The sequence below is a fragment of the Electrophorus electricus genome, unplaced genomic scaffold (assembly GCF_041902795.1).
Source record: "Electrophorus electricus isolate QZ-2024a unplaced genomic scaffold, ASM4190279v1 Scaffold33, whole genome shotgun sequence".
Taxonomy (NCBI): Eukaryota; Metazoa; Chordata; class Actinopteri; order Gymnotiformes; family Gymnotidae; genus Electrophorus; species Electrophorus electricus.
In genome coordinates this window covers 1,132,485-1,150,369 of record NW_027658616.1, presented here as the reverse complement: position 1 = coordinate 1,150,369, position 17,885 = coordinate 1,132,485, and the positions used below count along the sequence as shown (strand labels likewise).

At 40.1% G+C, this 17,885-nt stretch overlaps 1 protein-coding gene across 1 annotated transcript in view; it reads left to right on the top strand.

Moving 5' to 3' along the window:
* The first annotated feature begins 235 nt into the window (after positions 1–235).
* LOC145655728 (uncharacterized) overlaps positions 236–17,885 on the top strand; it is a 102,995-nt gene continuing 85,345 nt past the window's right edge. The window contains exons 1-7 of the mRNA XM_081709221.1: positions 236–320; positions 863–1,068; positions 2,377–2,499; positions 2,945–3,046; positions 3,552–3,610; positions 4,364–4,490; positions 4,618–4,696. Of these exons, the coding sequence (XP_081565347.1) occupies positions 236–320; positions 863–1,068; positions 2,377–2,499; positions 2,945–3,046; positions 3,552–3,610; positions 4,364–4,490; positions 4,618–4,696 (781 nt within the window). The remainder of the gene's footprint in view (positions 321–862; positions 1,069–2,376; positions 2,500–2,944; positions 3,047–3,551; positions 3,611–4,363; positions 4,491–4,617; positions 4,697–17,885) is intronic.

Genomic DNA, 17,885 nt, shown 5'->3' with positions numbered 1-17,885 from the left:
ATTATGTCTGGACAAAGAGTAAAATAAATGTGAGCTTTTATCTTGTCTACTGGCGAGGTTCAATACGTGCACTTGAAATTCCATTTTATGACGTTACACCTGTCCATGTCACCTTGTTGCCATGGAACGAAGAGTCCGTAGAGTAGCGAATTGATATTTGGTGGAAATCTTCTCACTCCGGTCGATATAGCGTGCTAATAATTTCAATTATTTAAATTAAGAACCGCAAAACAACATGGATGATCATGAATTAAATCCGTTCGGTTTTCATGAGCCTTCTTTCCGTAAGGTTAAAGGTGGGAAAATAATCAACACTCAGGGTAAGTTATGAAGTTAACTAGCGGTTAGCGTTAGCGTTAGTTAGCTAGCGTTAGCTAAATCATAGATCATGTTTTTGTTGTTTTAATCTGCTGTTTTAGTTTTAATTTTGAATATAGCCCCTAACTAGATCCGCATAGCATTCCTTTGGTTAGTGGCCCTGTTTTCATCTTTCCCTAAAGGTATATTCTCTTCCCCTTCAGATTCCTCCAGTGGGATCGCCAAGAAAGTAAAATTCGAGAGCAATTACTACCTGCGGAGTCCTGGTCCTCGGATCCAGGGTTCAGTTCAACCGATGGCTTACCTGCCCTGGTCTTTTCCCCCTCTGGAGCCTCAGACAAGGCTGCGTCGTCGTCCAGCCAGCGGGGAGAAGACGCCCGTCAGAAGCGGTGCAGCCTGAAGAGGAAGAGAGAAGGGGAACACAGCAGCGACAGCGTACAGATCCTGGAGGATCTCTACACCCCTTCATTGTCCAAGCGCGTGGCCAGGAGCGGAACAACCACCTCTTCCACCCAGTCCATTGCGTACTCCGGTTGTACCGCAGATAGAAAATCCGTAGGCGATTGCGAATACCAGCTGGGGCAGAATGGGATCCTCTGCTCTGCCTCCAACAGCTACGAGGTGCTGCACTTCCTTGGTTGTGGAAGTTTTGGCCATGTGGCCAAATGCTCCAAGAAGGACACCAATGAAATGGTTGCCATCAAGATCCTGCAAAACCATCCATTCTTTGCTCGACAGGGTCAGATCGAGGTGGGAAAGTTTTGCCTGCTTTTTTAGAGCTTTTGATATGGAATCAGCTGTAGCCCTGATTCTGTTTGTTGGTATCAGATGTGCTAACTCACACTGTGGAATCTGTATACAGCCAGGGTAGCACAAAAACACTTGTGTTTGGTATCAGCACACTAGTTCTAATTTTCAAAGCATCAGTAGGAACTAGTTCAGATAACACATGGACAGCTTGAAGCTTACTATAAAAAGAAGGCTTAGCTACAATTGCCATGCCTGTTTGGATGTGTATAAAAAAAAAAAACATGCAGAAAAATTAAATCCTGAGACGCCTGAGCAGGGAAAACGCAGACGAGTTCAACTTCGTGCGCGCGTACGAGTGCTTCCAGCACAAGAAGCACATGTGCCTGGTGTTCGAGATGCTGGGGCAGAGCCTCTATGACTTCCTGAAGGACAGCATGTTCAGCCCGCTTCTGTTTAAGTGCATCTGGCCCGTGCTGCAGCAGGTCGCCACGACGCTCATGAAGCTGAAGAGCCTGGGCCTGATCCACACCGACCTCAAGCCCGAAAACATCATGCTGGTGGACCCCGTCAGGCAGCCGTACAGGGTCAAAGTCATCGACTTCGGCTCGGCTAGCCACGTCTCCGAGGCCGTGTGCTCCAGCTACCTGCAGACCAGATACTACCGGTGAGGGACATGTGCTGAGGCGTGTTAGAAATAAGTGTGCACTTGTTGCACTCGAGTGTGCTTTAGAGTAGAGCTGCACATTTTGGCAGTTGTGATGACCCTGCTACACATTAAAATCGTGATAAGCATTCCAGTTAACTGGAGCACGACTGATTCATATTTGATTTACAAGTGGTTTAATTTTAGTGATTCATGTGAGTGCTGTTATTTAGCAACCATCTTCAGTGTCTGAGATTAGATAGGATGCTCCGAGTTGCAGGCTTTGGTAATATCAGTATTGGTCATGTCTGTACAAAACTGCTGTTGCATTGTAGCTATACCATTTAATTAACAGTGTCGTTTACTGAGTAACAGTGTTTAACTGCATTGATACTCTGTATTTACTTAATGGAAAACAGAACATCATTGTAGTGTCAGTGCATTTTTGCATATTGTGTAATGTAATGTAAAGGTGTGTAATGTAAAGTGGTGTTTCGGGGGGGAAAAAAACCTGGACTCATCAACAAAATACTATTTAAACCTTTTACATTTTCATGAATGAATTCAGCACCCTTTGTGTTAAGCAATTGCCGCCGAATCACCACAAACGACGGAATCAACCGAGGCTGATTTCATGATGGCGATATCGGTGTTTTTGGTTCAAGTCACTTGAGATCATCCTGGATCTCCCGTTCTGCGAGGCCGTGGATATGTGGTTGCTGGGCTGTGTCATCGCCGAGCTGTTTCTGGGCTCTCCCCTGTATCCGGGAGCCTCTGAATATGATCAGGTAAGCACACGGGTCTTTGAGCTGTGCCTAGTCTTTTTCACGCTTCTTGCGCTTAAATTCATAGAGATCTGTAGAATTTCGCTGATTTGGGGTCGTTTTTTTCATTTTCTTTTCATACTTTTCTCACTGTGTGATGAAGACGTAAATCTTATTTGTGAATAGAGTGGCGTAGTGTTGCTAATGGCAATGGCCGTTCTTCTAACTATGCAGTTTGTTAGGGAGTCCATAATGGCTAGAAGAGAGTGACTGTATGGTTTGCGCTTTTAGCTGCTGCTTTGGCTATCTCATTTTTAGGATTAATATAAATAATAAGAGTTTCTATGGCCTGTTTTTTTTGTTTGTTTGTTTGTTTATACATGCATTTTGAAAATGGAAGGATGAACACAAAATGAAATCGTAATCCTCTTGCCATGTGGTGTCTCTGCAGATCCGTTACATCTCCCAGACGCAGGGCCTACCAGCAGAGTACCTGCTAAGCGCAGGGACCAAGAGCAACTACTATTTCCACAGGAGCCCTGACTCCAGCTGCCCCCTGTGGAGACTCAAGGTTTGCCAGTCTTTCAATGCCAAATACCATGTGTTTGTTTCATAAGGGATGTAACTTAATGATGTCATGTAACTTTATGGTGGAGCTGAATGGTTGATTTTTTCTTTCCTTTCTCCAGACGCCTTCAGAGCATGAGGCAGAGCATGGCATCAAGTCCAAAGAGACACGGAAGTACATTTTCACCTGTCTTGACGACATGATGCAGGTTAATTTGGCTTTTGTGCGCATAACTGTACGCATTGCTTTACTGCTGTGATGTGAATTTGAAGAACGTGAGAAACAGCTTCCACGGCTCACGTTGTAGAGCAGGTCGAGCAAGGTGCTAGCTCAAAGCTCGAGCGTTCGTGCTGTCATAATGAGGAACGCACGTGAGTCGCTCTGGAGAACGGCGTCTACGAAAGGCAGAGCAATGCATAGTAACTTGCTGCAGAACTTGCTGCGTCTTAGGTGGATCGGTGCCCTCTGCTGGTGTTTAATATGACTCACCCCTGGGTCTCTCGCACAGGTCAATACGACCAGTCTGGAAGGCGCAGACGTCTCGGCGGAGAAGGCAGACCGGCGGGAGTTCATCGACCTGCTGAACAAGATGCTCACGCTGGACGCTGACAAACGGATCACGCCGATGAAGGCCCTGAAGCACCCGTTTGTCACCATGAGCCACCTCCTCCAGTTCCCTCAAAGTGCCCAGTGAGTTGTTCCAGGCCTTCCAATCTACATGTCACAGTTTTTAAAAAAAATTAAGGAACACCATCTTAATTTACAAATCCAAATGGTAGCACTGTAACTTGCCCCCCGCCCGTGTCTCTCTTTCTCTCTCTCTCTCGCTGCAGTGTGAAATCTTGCTTCCAGAAAATGGAGATCTGCAATCGGCAGTGCACAGGGTGTGATGGCAGCAAGAGCCTGTTTGGCAGTGGGGGTGGGGCGGGGGGCGGGGCCAGCACAGCTGCCAACCTCAATGACACCTTCAGCAGCTGGCTCGCCCAGCACAGCCAGGTGGGACAACCGGCACAGCAGGGCGGGTTCAAGAGGTCAAAAGATCGCCAAGCAGAGAGCCGGGCTAGGTACTCCCTGCTTCTTATTGCACTTTTTAATGGTTGGCATTAACGCTAAAACTCCGCACTAATTCAGTGCAAGGGAACCCTAGAACAGGACTCGAGACCTACTGGTCTAGTGTGTGGGTCTGCATTGTGGGTACAACTGTTGTAACAAGTGCTGGATGGCTCTGTGCCATCACACTTTGGTGATAGGTTGTGTGTGTTCACTCGAGTGTGCAGTGTGTGTTGAGAGTGTTGACGTGCTCCTCTGACCCTGTGCCAGACCTGTGTCCTCCCCCGTGCATGGCATGGGCGACGCATCGGAGCCCATTATCATCTCTGACACGCCTAGCCCAGCTATGAGCGTCATCATCATCTCCAGCGACTCGGAGGACGAAGATGACACCAAAGTCCAGCCCACCAGGTGCCCTCGCCTCGCCTTTTTAAAGCCATTATGAAATCCTTCCTAACACTTTCCTTGCTGTCACTCATCTTGTTGTTTAACCCTTCCTTCCCTTCCTTGGCCCCAACTCCCAGCTGCGGCGGGCAAACGTCATGAGCTGGGTGACGGCGCAGCACTCCGACATGTCCACATACATCCCGCTCAGCCCCAAGCGTCTGTCCAAGTTCGTGTAGAGCGCCACCAACCTGCCCAAGTGTTTTTTTGTTTTTGTTTTTTTTTACTTTGAATAAAAAACTTTGAATTGAAGTCGCTGACTGTGCCATGCCTTTCTGTGGGAGGCCCCATTTTTAACATTTTTTTTAACAATACCCATATTTTTATACATTTATATTTTGATGTTGATGGTTTTGGTTCTGTGTGAAGTTAAAATATTTTTTTATGCTGCACTTGGCCTCAATTAATGTATTTTAAACATATTGGATGTGAGTCCTTGACCAGCATGTCAATAAAGCTTCATCTAGTTGCTCTTGTCACAATGTGTTCAGTTCTTCTTAAAAGGGTAACATCGCAATTCTAAATTGTATTACAGTAAAGCAAAACATTAAAGGTTATTTGGTTGTACTATTCTATTGATCCTATAGTCAGTGGCTATCAATAAGAAATGATCAAGCACAGTTTTATTGGGTGTGTGTCTGGAAAGAGAACTACAGCTCCCGGCGAGATTTTTGGTTCAAGATTAATCATCATGCAAATTATTGTGATTAACGCGTTGTCTGTTTAATGAAACTATTATACTATAAATCTAATATTTTAATAGGGCTGGCAACTTTCTAGATCCGATTACTACACGTGTGTGAAGTACAGGTGCTGTAGCTATACAAAATACAAATGTCCACAGTAGCCTAATTATAATATATGCATCCAAAATAAACACCAGAAGCCTGGACTAATGCTAATGTACATAAGTGCATTAAATCTAGGTAGAACTGTTCGATAGGTAGGATAACAAAACACTTGTCCCGCCATACAAAAGAAATGAGAGCGTGATAAGGACTCCAAGTCGCCACCAGATGGCGCCCGAAACCGCTTAAATGTATTCCAGTCGGAGATGCCTTTTACCTTAACATGCCAGGATACACACTCACTGGATGTTTAATCTTTCGAATGGGTCAGCTATATTTTTATAGTCAGGAAAGATTTTTTATTATTATTAATCAGTTAAGTAATTCAAGCTGTTGCATTTTGCTGAGTTGAGGGAATATTGCATAACCCTGTACTAGCCAAATAATTAGATTTGATGTGCTATTTTGTGGATTAATACCATACCTGGCATGGTTTTAATGGCACATGGTCAATACTTGCTGTCAAAATACAGAGGTTCATAAGGACCTCCTTCCTTCATAAGGAGACTCCTGTTTTTGAAACTGTTTCACGCTAACACCACTGTTTCTGCATACTAGCTCTTACTGCTTTTTTGCAACATGTTTATTCTTCGCCGTTAGCAATAGTTTTATCTGTGAGAAGTGTAGATGAATTGCTGTTCTGTGACGTGGGAGACAAGGCAGGATGCAAAGACGAGCCGTGGTTCACATGAGACAGATGTTTATTAACACACAAAACAAAATGAAACCAAACACGAAGAACATTAAGCACTAACATCGGAGGCTCGTTGCTTTCAGAGTCCTCTGACCCGGTCTATAAACCACAGGAAGGATCCTCATGGCGGGCCTCCTCCACCTCCACTGATGGATCCTCAGAGCGGTCGGATTCGGTGTCCGACCTGAGGCCGACGTCAACATACTCCTCACTCCTGCTGTAATCCTCATAGTCCTCCTGGTAGTCCGTGGGGGGAGAGTAGGACCCTGCAGAGTCAGACCCTGGATATTGGTAGTCGTAATCGTACGGGTCCCGGTAATCCAGTGAAGGTAGGCAGGACTCTGCAGCATCTGATCCTGGACCACCACCAGGGCCCCCCCAAAATCCTCCAGAGATACTCTCCCCCGATGTGATGACAGGGAGTGTTCCCACAAGCATGGAGGATTCTCCTGCATGGGTTGGGTAGAAGCAGCTACACTGCTTCTTCCCCTTTTTCTTCTTTCCCTTGGCTCGAGGCAACCTTCAACGGTCGGTGTTCCTGTGACGTGAAGCCGGATGCAAAGATGAGCTGCGGTTCAGATGCCACAGACGTTTATTATCATACAGAACAAGACAAAACCAAACACGAAGAACATTAAGCATTAACACTACTTAGAACATAACAGGCAGTCTTAAAACACAGCAAAGCAGCATACATGGGGTCAAACACTGACAAGCAACAACAAAACAAGGGTTTAAATATGTGTGCTCACAATTAAAAGAACTATAGACAGATGCTGGTTCACTCCTAACATCTGCAAATTAAAATACAAGTTGGTTATTTCTCAAAAAGGACTGAAGCTCTTCCTCTGTCAGTGAAGCACCCTGGTAGTGTTCTCATATGTGGCGATGGAAGTGACGTCCATGTAAATAGGTGTTTAATCCCTGCCATGTGCTACTTGGAAAAGAAATTAATCTTTTAGTATGAACAATGTTGGGGATAAAGAATGGGGACTTGTACATCTCCAATAGCGATTAGAAGACAATAGCTGACACTAGGACACCTCATCTAAATATGTTGACTTGACAAGTATAGTATTATTCATGTTATAAATCTATGGCATAAAAATATGGAAAAAGTGTTTTAACAAGAACGCCAGAGGGGGCATTTACTATTTTGTGGAGAATAAAAAATGGCTCATTTTAATGGGTTAAAAATTTTTTAATTCTTTTACAGAGAGGGAAGGGTGAAAGGACTGAGAAAGAAGGTTAGCACCTGCCAACCGGTGCTGGGAGTAGGCCTCACTCACCTGTCATGCACAAGAGACCTGCAGTCCCAGGGCACAGTAAAGGCTAATTTACTCCCTACATATATAAGCTTGTAAAACTTGTTTCTGTTAGAGTGCTCCTAGACTGAGGTACCTACATTCCCAAGTCTGAAAGGTGAGATTCTACCTGTGCACGTAGAAAATCAGGTAGGCTGTTTTTGTCCTGCTCTTCAGGATGGCTGGCTCAGTGCTTCTTGATACTTTTAAGTCACTGAATGACAACCAGCTCTGTCCTTCTCCCTCAGCTGTGTCACTGATATAGTGGCCTGTCGGAGTAGTCGGTGGTCCTTAGTCATTTAATAGTTTCCACTGCACGTGTATAAATAATGTCAGATTACTCACCATGGTCCATGCTGTCACCTAAATGAGAAACCACCGCCTGGAGTCTGTAGGTGCCAGTGGGTGCACATTCCTGCAACAAACAAATACACCTTTTTTTTCATATGATTAACTGAAAACGCATCACGGATCGAACGCCATCTCTGTATTAACAGGCCTCTTTCATTCTCTCTCATTCTGTCTCTGTGTCTCTCTCAGCTTGCATCTCTCTTCTTTTTGGTCTCTCTCTCTCCTCTCTCCTGTTATGTTTTCCCAAATTCACACACACTCTGAGATTTGAAAGCTATATGATGAATACAAGCTGAACTTGTGAGCATTTTACATGTTCATATTTAAGTTATGTATGTTATGAAACTTTCATGAATACTTTAAACAGAGATGTCCGGAGAAAGCGCCTACTCTCGGTGAGAAAATGTACTTTAAACAAACACGTTAAGACTGGTTAAGACCAGTCAATTAACACAAAGGAGATATGCAACAGTGATACCTAATTACCTGGTGCATGTGAGCACAGACTTGATATGAAACTCAAAGTTTGCCACAGGGCAGATGTAAGAGAAGAAAGAGGCCCTGAGTCTCTCTCCCTCCTCTTTCAGCTGCAGTAAGCAGAGCATCAGGAACTCATGAGCATCCTGTGGAGGACAGCACAGGAGAACATCAGAGGAGGATTTGCTCCTGGACTTCAACAGCAGCACGGTGAGAAAACAAAGGTGGCCATGTGCAGTTCCTGCAGGGTACTGCGTGAGGTTCTGATGTGTTCTGAATGGCTGAGGGGGCCATTTAAAACACAATCTCTTGCCCTGAAACAGTGTTTAGGGCGATTACAATGCTGTTTCAATGTGTTTAAAAGTCAAAGAACAGAGTTGCAATGTAAAGATTCCAATTATAATGCATTACATTTTAGTCTAAAACACAATCTCTTCCCCTGAAACAGTGTTTAGGGCGATTACAATGCTGTTTCAATGTGTTTAAAAGGTAAAGAACAGAGTAGCAATGTAAAGATTCCATTTATAATGCATTACATTTTAGTCTAAAACACAATCTCTTGCCCTGAAACAGTGTTTAGGGCGATTACAATGCTGTTTCAATGTGTTTAAAAGTCAAAGAACAGAGTTGCAATGTAAAGATTCCAATTATAATGCATTACATTTTAGTCTAAAACACAATCTCTTGCCCTGAAACAGTGTTTAGGGCGAATACAATGCTTGGAAACGCTGTTTCAATGTCTTTAAAAGTCAAAGAACAGAGTAGCAATGTAAAGATTCCATTTATAATGCATTACATTTTAGTATAAAACACAATCTCTTGCCCTGAAACAGTGTTTACGGCGAATACAATGCTTTGAAACGCTGTTTCAGTGTGTTCAAAAGGTAAAGAACAGAGTAGCAATGTAAAGATACCATTTATAATGCATTACATTTTATTCTAAAACACAATCTCCTGTCCTGAAACAGTGTTTAGGGCGAATACAATGCTTTGAAACGCTGTTTCAATGTGTTTAAAAGGTAAAGAACAGAGTAGCAATGTAAAGATACCATTTAGAATGCATTACATTTTAGCCTAAAACACAATCTCTTGCCCTGAAACAGTGTTTAGGGCGATTTCAATGCTGTTTAAAAGGTAAAGAACAGAGTAGCAATGTAAAGATTCCATTTATAATGCATTACATTTTAGTCTAAAACACAATCTCTTGCCATGAAACAGTGTTTAGGGCGAATACATTGCTGTTGCAATGTGTTTAAAAGGTAAAGAACAGAGTAGCAATGTGAAGATACCATTTATAATGCATTACATTTTAGTCTAAAACACAATCTCTTGCCCTGAAACAGTGTTTAGGGCGAATATAATGCTTGGAAACGCTGTTTCAATGTCTTTAAAAGGTAAAGAACAGAGTAGCAATGTAAAGATTCCATTTATAATGCATTACATTTTAGTCTAAAACACAATCTCTTGCCCTGAAACAGTGTTTAGGGCGAATACAATGCTTTGAAACGCTGTTTCAATGTGTTTAAAAGTCAAAGAACAGAGTTGCAATGTAAAGATTCCATTTATAATGCATTACATTTTAGTCTAAAACACAATCTCTTGCCCTGAAACAGTGTTTAGGGCGATTACAATGCTGTTTCAATGTTTTTTAAAAAGGTAAAGAACAGAGTAGCGATGTAAAGATACCATTTAAAATGCATTACATTTTAGTCTAAAACACAATCTCTTGCCCTGAAACAGTGTTTAGGGCGAATACAATGTTTGGAAACGCTGTTTCAATGTGTTTAAAAGGTAAAGAACAGAGTAGCAATGTAAAGATTCCATTTATAATGCATTACATTTTAGTCTAAAACACAATCTCTTGCCATGAAACAGTATTTAGGGCGATTACAATGCTGTTTTAATGTGTTTAAAAGTCAAAGAACAGAGTAGCAATGTAAAGATTCCATTTATAATGCATTACATTTTAGTCTAAAACACAATCTCTTGCCATGAACCAGTGTTTAGGGCGAATACAATGCTTTGAAACGCTGTTTCAATGTGTTTAAAAGTCAAAGAACAGAGTTGCAATGTAAAGATTCCATTTATAATGCTTTACATTTTAATCTAAAACACAATCTCTTGCCCTGAAACAGTGTTTAGGGCGAATACAATGCTTTGAAACGCTGTTTCAATGTCTTTAAAAGTCAAAGAAAAGAGTTGCAATCTAAAGATTCCAATTATAATGCATTACATTTTAGTCTAAAACACAATCTCTTGCCCTGAAACAGTGTTTAGGGCGATTACAATGCTGTTTCAATGTGTTTAAAAGGTAAAGAACAGAGTAGCAATGTAAAGATATCATTTAAAATGCATTACATTTTAGTCTAAAACACAATCTCTTGCCCTGAAACAGTGTTTAGGGCGATTTCAATGCTGTTTAAAAGGTAAAGAATAGAGTAGCAATGTAAAGATTCCATTTAGAATGCATTACATTTTAGTCTAAAACACAATCTCTTGCCCTGAAAAAGTGTTTAGGGCGATTTCAATGCTGTTTAAAAGGTAAAGAATAGAGTAGCAATGTAAAGATTCCATTTATAATGCATTACATTTTAGTCTAAAACACAATCTCTTGCCATGAAACAGTGTTTAGGGTGAAAACAATGCTGTTGCAATGTGTTTAAAAGGTAAAGAACAGAGTAGCAATGTGAAGATACCATTTATAATGCATTACATTTTAGTCTAAAACACAATCCCTTGCCCTGAAACAGTGTTTAGGGCGAATACAATGCTGTTTCGATATGTTTAAAAGGTAAAGAACAGAGTAGCAATGTAAAGATTCCATTTATAATGCATTACATTTTAGTCTAAAACACAATCTCTTGCCCTGAAACAGTGTTTAGGGCGAATACAATGCTTTGAAACGCTGTTTCAATGTGTTTAAAAGTCAAAGAAAAGAGTTGCAATCTAAAGATTCCAATTATAATGCATTACATTTTAGTCTAAAACACAATCTCTTGCCCTGACACAGTGTTTAGGGTGATTACAATGCTGTTTCAATATGTTTAAAAGGTAAAGAACAGAGTAGCAATGTGAAGATACCATTTAGAATGCATTACATTTTAGTCTAAAACACAATCTCTTGCCCTGAAACAGTGTTTAGGGCGAATACAATGCTTTGAAACGCTGTTTCAATGTGTTTAAAAGTCAAAGAAAAGAGTTGCAATGTAAAGATTCCAATTATAATGCATTACATTTTAGTCTAAAACACAATCTCTTGCCCTGAAACAGTGTTTAGGGCGATTACAATGCTGTTTCAATGTGTTTAAAAGGTAAAGAACAGACTTGCCATGTAAAGATACCATTTAGAATGCATTACATTTTAGTCTAAAACACAATCTCTTGCCCTGAAACAGTGTTTAGGGTGATTACAATGCTGTTTCAATGTGTTTAAAAGGTAAAGAACAGAGTAGCAATGTAAAGATTCCAATTATAATGCATTACATTTTAGTCTAAAACACAATCTCTTGCCCTGAAACAGTGTTTGGGGTGATTACAATGCTGTTTCAGTGTGTTCAAAAGGTAAAGAACAGAGTAGCAATGTAAAGATACCATTTATAATGCATTACATTTTATTCTAAAACACAATCTCCTGTCCTGAAACAGTGTTTAGGGCGAATACAATGCTTTGAAACGCTGTTTCAATGTGTTTAAAAGGTAAAGAACAGAGTAGCAATGTAAAGATACCATTTAGAATGCATTACATTTTAGCCTAAAACACAATCTCTTGCCCTGAAACAGTGTTTAGGGCGATTTCAATGCTGTTTAAAAGGTAAAGAACAGAGTAGCAATGTAAAGATTCCATTTATAATGCATTACATTTTAGTCTAAAACACAATCTCTTGCCATGAAACAGTGTTTAGGGCGAATACATTGCTGTTGCAATGTGTTTAAAAGGTAAAGAACAGAGTAGCAATGTGAAGATACCATTTATAATGCATTACATTTTAGTCTAAAACACAATCTCTTGCCCTGAAACAGTGTTTAGGGCGAATATAATGCTTGGAAACGCTGTTTCAATGTCTTTAAAAGGTAAAGAACAGAGTAGCAATGTAAAGATTCCATTTATAATGCATTACATTTTAGTCTAAAACACAATCTCTTGCCCTGAAACAGTGTTTAGGGCGAATACAATGCTTTGAAACGCTGTTTCAATGTGTTTAAAAGTCAAAGAACAGAGTTGCAATGTAAAGATTCCATTTATAATGCATTACATTTTAGTCTAAAACACAATCTCTTGCCCTGAAACAGTGTTTAGGGCGATTACAATGCTGTTTCAATGTTTTTTAAAAAGGTAAAGAACAGAGTAGCGATGTAAAGATACCATTTAAAATGCATTACATTTTAGTCTAAAACACAATCTCTTGCCCTGAAACAGTGTTTAGGGCGAATACAATGTTTGGAAACGCTGTTTCAATGTGTTTAAAAGGTAAAGAACAGAGTAGCAATGTAAAGATTCCATTTATAATGCATTACATTTTAGTCTAAAACACAATCTCTTGCCATGAAACAGTATTTAGGGCGATTACAATGCTGTTTTAATGTGTTTAAAAGTCAAAGAACAGAGTAGCAATGTAAAGATTCCATTTATAATGCATTACATTTTAGTCTAAAACACAATCTCTTGCCATGAACCAGTGTTTAGGGCGAATACAATGCTTTGAAACGCTGTTTCAATGTGTTTAAAAGTCAAAGAAAAGAGTTGCAATCTAAAGATTCCAATTATAATGCATTACATTTTAGTCTAAAACACAATCTCTTGCCCTGAAACAGTGTTTAGGGCGATTACAATGCTGTTTCAATGTGTTTAAAAGGTAAAGAACAGAGTAGCAATGTAAAGATATCATTTAAAATGCATTACATTTTAGTCTAAAACACAATCTCTTGCCCTGAAACAGTGTTTAGGGCGATTTCAATGCTGTTTAAAAGGTAAAGAATAGAGTAGCAATGTAAAGATTCCATTTAGAATGCATTACATTTTAGTCTAAAACACAATCTCTTGCCCTGAAAAAGTGTTTAGGGCGATTTCAATGCTGTTTAAAAGGTAAAGAATAGAGTAGCAATGTAAAGATTCCATTTATAATGCATTACATTTTAGTCTAAAACACAATCTCTTGCCATGAAACAGTGTTTAGGGCGAAAACAATGCTGTTGCAATGTGTTTAAAAGGTAAAGAACAGAGTAGCAATGTGAAGATACCATTTATAATGCATTACATTTTAGTCTAAAACACAATCCCTTGCCCTGAAACAGTGTTTAGGGCGAATACAATGCTGTTTCGATATGTTTAAAAGGTAAAGAACAGAGTAGCAATGTAAAGATTCCATTTATAATGCATTACATTTTAGTCTAAAACACAATCTCTTGCCCTGAAACAGTGTTTAGGGCGAATACAATGCTTTGAAACGCTGTTTCAATGTGTTTAAAAGTCAAAGAAAAGAGTTGCAATCTAAAGATTCCAATTATAATGCATTACATTTTAGTCTAAAACACAATCTCTTGCCCTGACACAGTGTTTAGGGTGATTACAATGCTGTTTCAATATGTTTAAAAGGTAAAGAACAGAGTAGCAATGTGAAGATACCATTTAGAATGCATTACATTTTAGTCTAAAACACAATCTCTTGCCCTGAAACAGTGTTTAGGGCGAATACAATGCTTTGAAACGCTGTTTCAATGTGTTTAAAAGTCAAAGAAAAGAGTTGCAATGTAAAGATTCCAATTATAATGCATTACATTTTAGTCTAAAACACAATCTCTTGCCCTGAAACAGTGTTTAGGGCGATTACAATGCTGTTTCAATGTGTTTAAAAGGTAAAGAACAGAGTAGCAATGTAAAGATTCCAATTATAATGCATTACATTTTAGTCTAAAACACAATCTCTTGCCCTGAAACAGTGTTTAGGGCGAATACAATGCTTTGAAACGCTGTTTCAATGTGTTTAAAAGGTAAAGAACAGAGTAGCAATGTAAAGATACCATTTAGAATGCATTACATTTTAGTCTAAAACACAATCTCTTGCCCTGACACAGTGTTTAGGGTGATTACAATGCTGTTTCAATGTGTTTAAAAGGTAAAGAACAGACTTGCCATGTAAAGATACCATTTAGAATGCATTACATTTTAGTCTAAAACACAATCTCTTGCCCTGAAACAGTGTTTAGGGTGATTACAATGCTGTTTCAATGTGTTTAAAAGGTAAAGAACAGAGTAGCAATGTAAAGATTCCAATTATAATGCATTACATTTTAGTCTAAAACACAATCTCTTGCCCTGAAACAGTGTTTGGGGTGATTACAATGCTGTTTCAATGTGTTTAAAAGGTAAAGAACAGAGTAGCAATGTAAAGATTCCAATTATAATGCATTACATTTTAGTCTAAAACACAATCTCTTGCCCTGAAACAGTGTTTAGGGCGATTACAATGCTGTTTCAATGTGATTAAAAGGTAAAGAACAGAGTAGCGATGTAAAGATACCATTTATAATGCATTACATTTTAGTCTAAAACACAATCTCTTGCCCTGAAACAGTGTTTAGGGCGATTACAATGCTGTTTCAATGTGTTTAAAAGGTAAAGAACAGAGTAGCGATGTAAAGATACCATTTAAAATGCATTACATTTTATTCTAAAACATAATCTCTTGCCCTGAAACAGTGTTTAGGGCGAATACACTGCTTGGAAACGCTGTTTCAATGTCTTTAAGTGGGAGTTCATTCCACCATCTTGGAGCCAGGACAGAAAATGGTCTCGATGCTTGTCGTCCATGAGATCTGAAGCAAGGTATTTCAAGCCGAGCCAGACTTGAGGTTCGAAGTACTCCAGGTACGGATCGGGGTTTGACCATTGACCTAATGTATGAAGGGGATGGTTCATTTTTGGCTTTGTAGGCAAACATCAAGGTTTTAAATCTGATGCGTGCAACTAGAGGGAGCCAATGAATTATTACCATACTGAGGTAATATCAAGTATTATTCTTTAAGAGATGCTAACAGCTGACAGTGTGTGTTGGAACTCTACATAGACTATAGTTTGAATTAAATATGTGTTGTATCAACAGTTTTAAAAATTGAAAAAATATTATGTATTCAAGATATTCAGATATATTGCAGTATATTGTAAAGAATTCTCACGAAAATCAAAAATGAATTAAATAATATTTTCCAGAATAGTACGTATCAGCTAAGTAAACTTGTACATTTGCTTATTTCATTTTTAATTAATTTTTCTCTTTAAACTGTTATCATTGTGGTGACCGTTGTCAGCCAGAGGAGGATGCTTCCCACCTCCCCCCCGCCTTGAGTCTTGATTCTTCTCAAGGTTTCTTCCTCATGCTCTAGGGAGCTTTGCCTTGCCACTGTCGCTCTTGGCTTGGACATTTGTAAAGCTGCTTTTTGACAACATCTGTTGTAAAAAGCACTGAATAAATACATTTTGAATTTGAATTTTGAATTTGAATTTATATTAGCTTTGCATAAATCATGGAATAAACATGAAGTTCTTGGTAATCATCTAAGACTTTGGACTGTATTGTATGTGATTACAGAAATTTCTTAAAGATGTTATATTTGTATCATAAAATATGAGCTGGACCCTCAAAAAAACAATGATAAATCTGATGCATGCAGCTACAGGGAGCGCAGCTGTGGAGTAACGTGTGAACTTCGGAAGATTGAAGACCAGTCGGGTTGCTGCATTCTGGACAAGTTGTAGAGGTTTGATGGCTCTTAGAGGAAGACCAGCAAGTAGCGAGTTGCAGTAGTATAGCTTTGAGATCACAAGAGACTGCACAAGCACCTGGGTAGCTTCCTGCGAGAGAAAGGGTCGAATCCTCTGTATGCTACAAAGGAGGAATCTGCAAGACCGTGTTAGATTAGAAACATGAGTTGAGAACGACAACCTATTGTCCAAAGTTACGCCCAGGCTACGGGCAGCTTCGGATGGTGATACCAGGGAGTTCTCGAAGGAAACTGTGAGGTCATGGTAAGGGTTGGGATTACCTGAGATGAACAGAAGCTCGGTTTTACTGGGGTTGAGCTTCAAGGGTTGGACTGTCATCCATGATGCGATGTCAGTCAAGCATGCTGAGATACGTCTGGAGACCTGCATGTCAGAGAGTGGAAAAGAAAGCAATAATCGAATGTCCTCAGCATAGCAGTGGTAGGACAAACTATGAGAAGATATTACATCACCAAGAGAACGAGTATACAAAGAGAAGAGAAGGGGGCCTGATACTTAGCCTTGTGGAACACCAGTGGAGAGTCTACACGGTTTGGATGTGGATCCTTTCCATGTCACCTGATAGGACCGTCCCTCCAGGTAGGACTGAAACCATCTCCAAGCAGAGCCAGTCACACCAAGCCTGGAGAGAACAGAGAGAAGAATGTTGTGGTTCACTGTGTCAAAGGCTGCTGAAAGGTCTAGAAGAATCAAAACAGATGACAGTTTGACAGCTTTAGCAGCATGAAGTTTCTCAGTCACTGCTATGAGGGCCATTTCTATAGAATGTGCCGGTTTGTAGCCAGACTGACTGGGATCATGCAGCTGGTTCTGTGTGAGAAAAAGAGACAATTGATTTTAAACTGCTCGTTCAAGGGCTCTTGAGAGGAAAGAGAGAAGTGATACCGGTCTGTAGTTGGTAACGCTGGAGCTGTCAAGTGTGGCCTTCTTCAGGATTGGTACCACCCTGCCGGTTTTGAATGCAGTAGAATGATACATTTCTCTATGATTTTGGTCTTTCAATAAGCACTGACTTTTGGTGCCTGACTAAAATATAGAGGACCCTTGAAATTTCACTTTTCAAAATATGCTTGATGGGTTTTTTTGTTCATATATTTTCTTACGTAAAATGTGTCCCATGAATCATGCATAATTACTTAAATTTTATTAATATTTTAAAGAACCACCACATGGTGGCAGCATGTGCATAACTATAGACTGTATATATACAGCTTATGTTCACAATGCAGTACGTCCTATCATCCACATCTTGAAAAAGCACTGGATAAAATTAAACGTCGCTTTTGGTTAATACTTTTTAATCACAGCTTCTTTGTATGGGGTGTTAACATGGCGAGTTTACAGCTGTAATTGGGACCACATAACAAAAAGATTATTACTTCTAACAAGGTTCAGAACACAAAGCTATGTTTTGATTATTGCTGTTAAAGTGAATGGGATGTCAATGTCAATGAGGAAAAAAATATTCTGCTTGAATCAATACAGGGCTGAGGGCATTCTCCGTTCAGTTTAAACCCGTGTGTCTTATAACGAAGCGTCTTTCCCATAGCAGGGTTTGGCCTGCAGGTACTGGGCCAAGAACACAAAATTCCTGAGTGACAGTACATGTTGAGAAGTTGCCTTTTCTCTAGAAGACACCACACAGGCAGTCGTGTACTGTCTGAAGTCTACATTCTTTAGGTGCATCCTCTCCTGGGATTCCATGTAGTCGCCGACACCCGCAGGTGTGCTGAGTCAGGCAGGAGTTCTCTAACCCCGACCTCAACCCTAACCTCAACCCTAGCATGTCACTTGTAACCTGCACATAGTAGTATCTGATGGCTTTCCACCAGATGCATGGCTTGGCCTACTTTATCCACTCAGAGATGCCTTCCATGTCCAATTCCTGGCATTC